This window comes from Buceros rhinoceros, unplaced genomic scaffold, assembly GCF_000710305.1.
Source record: "Buceros rhinoceros silvestris isolate BGI_N320 unplaced genomic scaffold, ASM71030v1 scaffold7643, whole genome shotgun sequence".
NCBI classification, from domain to species: Eukaryota; Metazoa; Chordata; class Aves; order Bucerotiformes; family Bucerotidae; genus Buceros; species Buceros rhinoceros.
This window is the reverse complement of record NW_010404209.1, coordinates 121466-133232: the sequence shown is the minus strand read 5'-3', so window position 1 is coordinate 133232 and position 11767 is coordinate 121466. Positions and strand designations below refer to the sequence as shown.

At 36.6% G+C, this 11767-nt stretch overlaps 1 protein-coding gene across 1 annotated transcript in view; it reads right to left on the bottom strand.

The window, feature by feature from the left end:
- Window positions 1-2215: 2215 nt before the first annotated feature.
- The window catches only part of LOC104490944 (calcium-activated potassium channel subunit alpha-1), a gene marked incomplete at its 5' end in the record, with an annotated part of 129780 nt that continues 120228 nt past the window's right edge, over window positions 2216-11767 (bottom strand). The window contains 3 exons of the mRNA XM_010133295.1: window positions 2216-3065; window positions 9190-9218; window positions 11279-11503. Of these exons, the coding sequence (XP_010131597.1) occupies window positions 2911-3065; window positions 9190-9218; window positions 11279-11503 (409 nt within the window). The remainder of the gene's footprint in view (window positions 3066-9189; window positions 9219-11278; window positions 11504-11767) is intronic.

Genomic DNA, 11767 nt, shown 5'->3' with positions numbered 1-11767 from the left:
TTAGGGCACTTTCATCAAGGCATGCCTTGATGATATATCCAAATACTGGCTCTGGCCTTATTGTACTCTTTAATGGCTGAATGTCAAAGATCTCCACCTGGTTGCTCCAGCTAATTGCCAGAAGTCAGTCCTGTGTCTTTGATCATCAAAAAGAGGAATAAGAAAAGGTTCTTGTTCATAGCTTTTCTATAAATGGGAAATGCAGAACCATGATTATACTCGTTTCTCTCTGTTTCGCTTGCTCTCTGCCAGTGGTGTTCTATTGTTACGTATGGAACTATCTGTGCCGGGACAGTACATTACATATTCAGCTCTTGTCCTTTATTTATGTATGGTTGGCAGCAAGCTATTTTGGGGTGAGTTATTTAAACTGGACAGAGACATACACAAACCTTAGCTATATAGGAGTTTTGTATTGGTTTCATTGGTATGTTTTATCCAGTGAATGCTCACTTCTGAAAGAAGGTCACTCAGAAATGGCACTGTATATGAAAAAGTATAACATTTAATGTTCTATGCCCCTGCAGTAAACACCAGCCTTCTAAGAAAAAAAATAATTCACATGTAAGTACGTGTTCACGTGGTGAAGTTGAACATAAGTTTCAAAAATTCTTCTGTACTCAGGGCCAGCTTTTTTCACTCTGGTTACAACATGAATGCAGTTCATAAATGAAAAAGGAGCTCTGACTTCAAAGTAAAGGCTTAACATGACCCAACACAGAAACTGGATGTAGATTATAATGTGTCACCAGCTGAAGCAGCATAGGTTGGAAGAACTCACCAGAATCATCTTCTGTTTTGGGGACTGTGAAATGGGTTAAACATATTCTGAATGATAATGAAAAATTGCTTAAATTATTTCATTACTTTGTAGGAAAGTGAAATATTTTAAACAATCCAATTTTACAGATCCCGTAGTAACAATTCTTGTTATTGTCTTTAAATAGCTATTCTACAAAATGTAACAACAAAGTAGTCACAGTCCAAGAAGTCACTCCAGAATAAAACCTATTAGGTGTTAGTACGGTTATATTTGTACTGCAGCCAGTGGACAAATATTAAAGCTGAGATAGTTTAGCTTAAATGTTGGAGTATATAGTGGACATCATTCTTTTCACAATAAATTAATCTGCTTTGTATTTGTTTGAGTTGCTGATATTTCTCTAATGCTAAAATCAGCACATTACGTTTTATTGTGGCGTTTAACAATTCTGCAAAATTACAAAATCTAATGTTAACTTGCACAATGAAAATCTGCCTTTCCTGATGACTGGGTCCTATGTTTTTGTTTTAACCCTTATTAGCACAGCCTGTTTTTCCTTTTTTTTTTCCCCCACACAATTGTGTCAGATGTTGCTAATCTGAGATAGAAAGTTACTAAATCATTTAGAACATCAAATGCTTGGGTGCATAGATACTGCAGCACAGATATGAAACATCACATTTTTGTCTAATGGTTATAAAGCTTGTTTGCAACTTTGTGAAACTGCTGACACAAAAGGCACCCATCAAAGGCCTTTTGTAAATTATCATAATAAATACATTCATTACTTTTATTTTGATTTGGTTATTACTGTACTTTTATCTGTGGTGTCCCAGCAAAGTGAAAACATTAAAGAGACAAAAAAAAAAAAGGCAACTACTAAAATAAGATGTTGCTTATTAGATGTGTAGGAATTAACTGAGAACAGCATGTTGTGAGATTATAGAGCTGAGGCTAAATCAGTTTTTATCCTGATCTGAACTCCCCAAAAGGAGATTCAGCATGCCTTTTACAAAGGTATGAGCTATCACCAAAGTGCAAAGATCTGTAGCTAAAACTCTGTACATATCAGGAAGAATTTGAACCAAGTAAAGAAGACTGATGAAAGGCCATCGGCACTTTTGAATTAAGGAACCAACAAAATATTGTAGATTAGAAGGTTTATAACTTATTTCATGCACTGGTTATGCTCTCCAGATTAAAGCATACACGGAAGAAGAAGATGAATTGCCAAGCTTGCCTTCCTGAAATTAGCAGCTGTTGATGGCTAATGGAAGTGGAGCGGAATTGCCAGGTCTGCCATTTATCGCAAGTGCTGACTTGAGCACGCTACCTACGTGGCCCTTGGTCCTTGGTTTAGGGTAGCGACGTTCACTATGCCAGTGTCTCAGAAGGTTATAAAGGATGCTGGGGCTTTGGGGAGGGGGGGGGGTTGTGCAGTGTGTATGTGTGGGTTATTGGACCTTAACATAACTGGCAATTAAGAATCTGCATGTAATAATAAAACAAAGAATATTTCAGAATAATTTTACATGTACAAAAATATGACTTTCAACTTTGAAAATAAATAAGTTCAGTTTATTAAGAGTTGGTGTCAACGCTGAAAATACACATCCTCCAGTAAAGAAACATTTTGGTGAACTGTTCTTTTGTTTTTCTCTTTCTTTTTTTTTTTTTTTTGATTTACTAAAATACAAGTTGGACCTTTTTTTTTCTTTTTGTAAATATATCATTTGTCTCCCTTAATTACATGTCCTTATAACTGTGACCATCACTCTCCTGTAAGCCAAAGACTAAGGTTTGTTATTTTTTTAAATTCTTAGGAGTCTGGCCACATATGCCATTTTTTCAAGGGACAATACTTGACAATGAAAAAAAAAGAAAAAATATATTTTTTCTAATAAATAAAAATAATTTAAAATGCTAGAGGCTATACATGACTAGTTTTGATTATGTTCATTTATAAATGAAATAGTTTCCAAAATATGTGGAAGCAATATTAAAGGCAGACAAACAAAGATCTGTCTATTTTATTTCCCATTAAGCTTGCCCTTCTTAACTTCTCCAGCATGTAAGAGGAATAAATGTCACATCACCATTCATGAAGTTTGTCAGGCTTTAAAAAAATAGTTCTGGCCTCGAAGGAGTCAACATTCATCTTCAACTTCTCTGATTGGTGGTATCAAGCTGCTTGTCGATTTATATTGATTGATTTGATTGGCCATGTGAGTGCTCATGGGCTTGATTTGAATGTTTCTGGGATAGGCATTATCCGGCTCATCTGTAAACCATTTCTTTTCTGCTAAGGAGCAAAATGGGTAGAGACAGAATAAGGAGGGAAAATGAGAGTTTTAATTAGTGAAGCACATATACACATAAACACCAACACCAAAAAAAAAAAAAAGAAGGGGGAGCAGTCAGTAAGTCAGTACAGTTTATAGAGAAAAGGCAATCAATAGAAGGTGACCTTGACTAATTACTGGCAGTACAGTGCATTAGATTAATACCGCTGAAAATACTTTTAATGAAAGGAAGATGACATGTTTGCAGAGTTGATAGTATAAGCTAAAGAAAACTGTCAATAAGCCGGTTTGTTTGTTGAACGTGAGAGCCCTTTTTTTTTTTATGCTCGAGTGAACATCCTCTGATTCAATTATTGAAAAAATGGTACAAATAAAAGGCTAAACTGAGAAGCTAGGGAGAGCAGATGGGATAAGGGTAATGCAGAAAAATGGAGGAGCACCCAAAGAGTCAGAGGCTTCTCTGAACCATTTCAGACTCAGGGTGGTCACTACAGCTGGCTCCGAAATCATGCAGGAGAACGTAAAGAAGAACTTTTGAAGTTGGTACTAGGCCTGCCATTCATGCTGACAGCAGCTGAATTCCTGCTCGGGATGGCCATTATATTGCTGCTTAGCAACCTGGCTGCTTGGGTGCTGCTGAACTCTCCAGTTTCAGAAGGGTTATGGAACATACTTGATGCTGCAGATCAAGTTAATCCGGAATGGATTGGTAGTAATATGTGATAGAAAAGGAAAGGAAGAAAGCACTTCAAGGAAGATTAGATGGGGAAGCTGGTCCCTTTATATCTTTGGGCAGTGTCTATCTCCATGGAAGGAATTTATGATACTGATTTAGGGTCGGCTGGGAGCAATGTGAGAGGGAGTGAGGATGGTGAGACACTGCAGCATTGCAGCCATTCTCTAGTTGCATATGATCGTAACCAGTATAGTGGTTCATACACAGATGTATGAACACGTGTTCATGCACAGATGAAGACAAAAACTTCTTAAAATTCACAAAAGAAAAAAGAAAAATAAATTTCTGAAGCCCTTTAGAGTGCAATTACTGCAACTTTACAAGATAGCTCTACTCAAAGACAGAAATTCCTGGTCTTGGAGTGGTTTATAGCCATTAGGTGCTTGTGCTTTGACAAGCATTTGTGAACAGCAGACTCCTTTCACATCCTCCTTCCCCAAATTCCAGAGGTGGGTGTGCAGAGCAGTGGGCACAAATGGTTCTGAGGATGGGGTTCTGCAATTGGGGTACATCAGAGCTGCTGCTCTTACATGCATGAATTACTTTTTATTCCAACAGGGAAGCAAGCTTCAGAAGCTTTAGTGTCTCACTTGCGTAATACAAACTGCCACTTTCGCTTACCACTGAAATGCTGCTGTATTTGGGCTGGAATCTGGGCAGGAGCAGAAGAAGTGCTCATTTAAAATAAATACAGAAATACATAGTGAACTAGCTAACTAATTAACTAAAAATAAGCAAAGTGAAATCCACCTCGGAAACCCAAGGATCAAGAATATAAGCTCAATGGGTGAGGCAAACAATAGGAACTGAAAGACTGGGAAAAATAAAGGACAAATATCTAGTCATAAAGGCATAAAAATAAGCAACTAGCTTTGAAGTTAAGGCCTAAAGAAGTGGATTGATTTCCAGAATTCCTGCACTTCTCTGTCACTTACTAAATATGAAATTTAAACACTAGTACTTGATAGGGATTTTAAGCATCTACATGCAACACCCCCTCTCCTCAACCACAAACCCCAAACTCATAAGGGTTTAATTAGTTTTTTGTTTCAGATATATTTGTTAACTGTACTTATGCTTTTTAAAAAATTAAATTAAAAAAGGAATTTTATTAATCATTAGTGGTTTATTACTGAAGGTAAACAGAACTACTGTATTGTTTTTCTTGTCATTTTCTAAAATGTATTTTACTACTTTTTAAAATGTCCTCCTCATTTGCAATCAGGATAAACAGTTCCCTGCTTCCTTAAAGTTGACTGAGTCTGAACAATGTTCAATCTCCCATCTCTCTCTCTCTCTTTCCTATTATAATTAAGTTCCCTTTGATTTAAACAGATTGGACGATAGGAATTCATAATGTTACATCCTGCACATTGAAGCTAACTGATTAAGTGCTTTAAATAATTCTTCCTGACAGAATGATAAAGTTACAATCTGTTCAGAGATGATCTACAGCTTGCCAGACTCATACCGCTTCTTTCTACATTCATTTATCTTTTTGTCAAGCAGTTAAAAAAAAAAAAAGCCTCAATTCCATAGATCTTTTAAAGTCATCAGAACATCTGAATTATTAATGAGACTTTAAGGGAACGGTTCCTGATGGGGGCTGGTTTAAAAAAGGTTGTAGGAAAAAAAAATCTGGGAATGTGTACACATCAAAATAATTTCAGCTCCATTTAAAAAACCATTTAGTTCAAGTGCGTCACATGAACCATTATGCATTTGTGGAAACCAATTTTATGTGATCTATGATTAAACTAACCTTTCAGAGAGGTGTAAAGTGTGATGGTTATCATGTTTTAAAAGCCTTGCAAGATCACATAAACAATTTAAAACTAACAGTTTTCTAATGGTTTGTGTTTAAAATGATTTTGAGTCAAGTTAAGCACTGTGAACTTTTATCTCTACCTTTTTTTTAAACATATGGTGTACAAACGTCCCTTACAAACAGAACTTGGTGCAAGTTAATTCAACCTTGTTGCAAGAAAGGGGAGAACTGCATGAGTGCTGAGGATCAGGGGTGAACTGCAGTGAGTTTCTCACCAGCCTGTGTAAAGCACTTCCACCTCCCCTGCTTTCCCTGGAATTTTCAAAACAAGTAATAAATACAGACAATATATAATAAATACAGAAATTGGTAGATTCTAATTTCTTTTGCTGGCTAAATTTCCTTTTGCCAATGCTGAAACCTTGATCCAGGCATTATCATCTCCAGCATCAAATGCTTGGACCCAGCTTAGTACCTTTCCTGTTCCTTTTCTGCTGTAAAAATTGCCTTTGACCACATAATGACAAATCTCCTGTGAAAGTCATTCGACCTCTATACTTACCTTTGAAATGTGAGCTTGACACTTCTCGTCTTTACTCCTGGCCACTATGATATCCTGCTCCCAGTTACTAAATGTCCTGCTCGAATCCTTTACACATTTTTCAGACTTTTTTGTTATGCTCGAGTCTAAGTTTTCCAAAGTCTTAGTACGGATTTCTACATATCTTAAACAAACTACTTATTCTTTCCTTTAAATCAGTCCAGAAAAAACCTTTGTAAAGTCTTTATATATTGATATATGCACCAGCTTTTTCCAGTTCTCTGTCATGGTCAGCCTGATTCTCTCCCTTTTGGTATATGCATATTGAGCCTTACCATATGTGTTTCTATGATATAGTGAGAACAGGCATAATTTTCTGTTTCATTTTTTTACAAGCTGTTCAAAAGAGTCCCTGATCTTCCTGTGCTATTTGATGGGTTTATTTTTGACAATATAACCTGAGAGATGTTGGAACAGCCAAGTAACTTCATGTATCAGAATGCAGAAAACATCTACTTTCCTCTCAAACACCTGTGTTTGCAATGGGCTATCAGCATCCCAGTGCATCCACAAAGGTTCTAAAGGCTTCATCTCTTATTGTTATGCTACCTTGCAAATACTAGTCTGTACAATAGAGACGTAAAAACCTTCACAGGGAAAAGGAATGAGAAAAATCCAAACTACAAGTCTATGGTCTGGGAGACACAGAAGACGACAAAACAGAAGAGAAAGGGCAAGCTAAGCTGTTTGAAGACTGATAACCACAAACTCTGGTAACACAGCTTCTTTGCTAATTATCCACCATATAGGGGAGAGTTCCCAAGAAAATCTTGAAATGCTATTTCTTCGGTGACCGGTAGGACACGACAGAGTCCACAGAATGGACTTTCTTAAGCTCAAGCCACATGTGTAATAGCTATGCAAAATTATCAGTTTTTTAATATGCATGATTATTTCAGGGAAAATAATGCATATGCATGTAATCAGGTGATATAAGCTTCGGTTGGGGCAGCATACAGTGTGTGAGATTTGGGGAAGATATACCCCTCGCACCTGGCACTGATAAGATAAAGAAAATGCTGCTTCTTAATGCTACACTGGTGTTAAGGAGTTTTTCTTCTGAATTTTCGGTAACATTATTACAAATAAATAAAAATTAGGATGTTGTGTAAGACTGTTCCCTGCAGCATAAAAAGATATAAATAACTGAAGTAAAATTACAAAAAATTAGATTTCTTCATGTTGTGTAAGACTAGCAATTCTCTCCAACAGATTTATTGTTCTGGTGCTTTAAAATTTCTGTCATTAATTCTGGACTGAGTAATCATATTTGAATAAATGTCACTGTGAAACACCCTGTCTTCTGAGCTGAGGCAAAGAAAATATTAGCTAAACATGACACAAAGATTTACTGAATCTGTATTCTCACCATAATGCTCGGATATGCTACAATTGTTTTAAAAATGCTTTTTTTAAAAATTATTTTTTCTTTTTTGGTGACACTTGCAGTTTCAAAGGAGTTTGTATGTATGAGTTTGTGTGCCTCCCACCCTCCACACAGGCAGCTTGTTTATAGCTAAACTGAAAATTCTCCCTTGCAATTTCTTCCTGTATGAGAAAAAAGTAATGGAAGTTTCTCCATGCAGTAAATAATTCCCAGTGAAAGAGAGAAGAATCTATTCTTACTTTCTCTGAAGGTCTTTATTTTACTCCAAGGCAACTAAAGTTTTGAGACAAAAATACTATTCTGGACTTGTTCTTGGTGAATTTTTATTTTTTAAACTAGCAGTATTCTTACTCTTGTCAATGGGAATTTCACTGGAAAATGCCTGACACTGTCAGCTTAGGCCAGTGGGAACCCATGCCAAGAACCTGTAGATTTGCTAGATATGGTTTTGCGTCAACAGTCAGACCAACAAAGTTACTATGAACTTAGTTTGCATTGTCAAAACCATGCTGTGACTGCTCTAAGTGGCAGGACCTCCATTTAAAGCTCTAGAGTACCATCTCTTGATGTTGGTGCTGCTTTTCACTTTCAAAAACTAACCAGGGCAGTTACTAAGAATGTCTGACTTGGGATAGGTTTCTGAACAAATGGGAGATTTCCTGTTACTTTTCGATATAAACATTTTTAACAACATAACACAATTGATTTAAACATTCCTCTACTCATAATGACCAACCTCCTAATTTCATTAGGATATCCATATCAGAAAATTATCGCTGTAATAAACTATTTGATCTATTTGACTACAGTTAGCAGTGAAAATTGCACATGGTATAACTAAAAGTCAAAACTTTTAGACTTCTGACTTTAGAACAGGAGAAAGAGGAGAATTAGACTTCAACATGATTTGAAGAATTCAGATTTACATCCATATTAGACATTCCTCTTCCACTGCTCACAAAGTACATAAGGTGCTTCTCTAATGTACGCTGTTTATACTTTTTCTATTTGAGCTGCACAGGTACACAAATACTATTTTTTTTTATAAAATCATAATGTAGTATGTGACAAGTTGCTTCATATTAATACCCTTCCTCTGCTAAATGGAAAACAAACAAAACATTAATGGAAAAGCATTCTGGTGTCAAAGCCATTAACATTCTTCCAAAATGCATAACTGCTCTCGACTATCGTCAGTCAGTATTTCCAACATAAAAAGATGCTCATGAACATACACAGGGGACAGGGGCATAGGGAGGAGAAGGGAATAAAGGAACTGCAATGAGGAATGGGAAATTAATGTCTGCACCAGGGTAGGCATCTTCATTGAGTAGGAACCTCAGTGTTTATAAAAGGACACGTGCAATTAGAAGGGCAAGCAGATGAGAGGATAAAAAAATAAAACAGGGTTGAGCAACAGCAGCAGCAGCAGCAGCCAGTTTTACTTCTGGTTTGGAGGGAAAAAAAAGGCAAAAGAAAACCAACAGAACAACCAACCAACCAAACAAACCAATAACTGAATAAAGTTTGTAACTATTTTTTTTTTAATTTCACAAGTTTTCACAAGGACAAAGTTATAGAAGGAAACCCACAGCAGTTGCTAGGTCATGCAGAACCATTAATTTTCATACCTTGGCCCATTCTATTCATCCTTGTTGCACTTTAGAAAAAGAAGTAAGCTATGTAAGTTTTACAATGCTTTTAAACTGTCATATTTCCTGTTGAGCACTTTAACTGGCACATCCTTGTAGTAATAAATATAGTTAGGGCAAAACATGATAACTTTCTTTGCAAAAAGAAATACATGAATTTTTCTTCATGATGAAGAGCAACTGTAATAGACTCATTTGTAGGGAGCATCCATAATTTGCAATGTATTTCACTGATAGGACTTACAGCTGCATTTCAATGCACACACACATATATACTGTATTCCAATCACTATGCATAACACTGCACAGTGGTACTCTCTGTAGCCCACTTATATGGTTCCAGATTTTGTCAGTAAAAGTGCTTGGCTTCATTGTCAATTCACACAGCAAGCAAATCTTCAAGATTATCATGCTTGGGGAAGGGGAAGGTAGAAAACAACACTAACCATAAAAGCACCTTGTCTGGGTTGGCAGTTATAATGCTAATCATTCCCAAATCCACATATTTATTTTCTGTCTGCATGCTTTCTTGCTGGGCAACCAGGGAAGATGGTATGTGTTTCTGGCATTCCTACCCTGGGAAACCAACTATATGACCTAGAACTAGTTCTATACTTCAGAAGGTTGGCATTTAATATTTTTTAAAAATCTTGAAGTACCATTTCTATGGCTGTGTAGGATAGGTTCCTTTCCACTACTTTATCTAATTCCCTGCCACAATTTTTGTTTGGCTAGGTGCATCACTGGTGAGATCTGCGAGAACCAAACTCTGGCAAGTGCCTAGAACACGATGCCTCAGCACAATGAGTACTTCCATCCCAGTCCCCTCGTTCTGCTCATTAGCTGTCTAAGACACAGCACCTTTTTCTTCCCAAATGGAAGAGACCTTAAAGGCACTCAGTTGTCTTCCTCTGTATTCCTGCATGCTGCCTATTAGCAAGCATCTGTTGAAAAGGACAAGCTAGAACATGGAGCAGGGTTTCTGGAGGATCTTCACATTTAGGACTCTTGTTGGAAGATTTATATCACCACTCTACCTTGGAAAAATTAAACTACCGTCTGGGGAAAGGAACAAAGTCCCTTGAGATCTGATACTTAAGCACAGAAAAAATGCTTGCTCTTTTCTGAACATTATTTATTCTGTACATAAGGTGACTAATTCACCTTTTAAAGATGTAAAAGTCCCAGGAAGGCAGTTTTTAATGACTTACATCCAATATTTATGATACATATGGCTTTTTATCCCAAATGTCAAAAGTGAAAGAAAATATAGCTGTTCATGTGGCTGTATAAATAGACAGAATAATAATTTAATATGCAATTAGAATCCTTCTAAACTTAAATTAAACTGTTGAAGTTTTACAACTCCATACCCAGACAATTTCAGTGTTAAAGGGAAAAGACTATCTCCAAAAGGCTACTGTCTTAGAGAAAGTCCTTAAACAAGCAGAAAAGTCCCTGATGTTGCTTTGGTGTAAAACAGGTGCATAGCAATAATCTATACAAAGAGTGTAAGCCCTACACAGTATAAGCGTTGAGAGTGAAAAATCAGCAGGGAATTTTTTTTTCTCTCAAAATGGGTTAGTTTTATAAGCTTCAAATAAATGTAGCAACTCCTGTAAATATGAATATAAAAAAAACCTACCGCAACATACATCAACATGTCTGCACTAAATGACATTCTTTGTGTAACTTTGACATCAAGAGCAAGTGTTCATGTTAAATATACTCTATTTTCTGATACGTAGAGTAACTGCAGTGAGTTATTTATGTTTTCAGTGTGCCTATGGGTTTAGAATTTTTCTTTCTCCCCTAGATCGTAAATAACTTTTGGTCCGTCTGCTTTGTTGCTGTTGTGCTTAAGGGTTTTATGGTGGTGAAATAAAAATGACAATCACATGCACACTGTCATACATATGCAAAATATGTGTACAAAAACGGAGAAGTCTATGGGAAAACAGGGAACATTACTGCTGGAAACATTAACTGGGGAGAATGGGTGGTGAATGCAAGTTTCACACACAGTGGGAGCAGGTACACATATCAAAGTCTATCTTCCTGCACATACTTCTGTTTTTCCCGGGAATCCCTGGTCTTGGTACGGTTCGGTCGGTTTGCTGTTGATGGGATGGAGTGAACTGATGAGCTCTTCTTGCTGGAAGAATAGGAGGAATGGGAGGAATGAGAAAGACTGGCCCGGGACTGGCCAGCGTTGTGGTCAAATTGCATCAAACAGAAGATCAAGTCTGTCGGCACAAGCTCAAATTCATATGGTGGGTTTGTGATAACATAACTGGAAAAAAAGGAAGAAACAAAGAAAGGAGGAAAGAAAGAGAAAGCACGTTTAGATTTGTATTAAAAATTTTCTTCTAGAGTTGTTATCTCATGAACATTTACTCAGATTTTTGCGTTTCATTCAGTGTGTACCTAATCTCTCATATATTATCTCACATAATACCTGTTATAATTTAGGGCCTTCTTATGTCAGATACCACTTTTTTTTGTATGTTTTTTGTTGCAGAGATATACTGTCTGAGTAAGATGTTCAAGTGAGCCA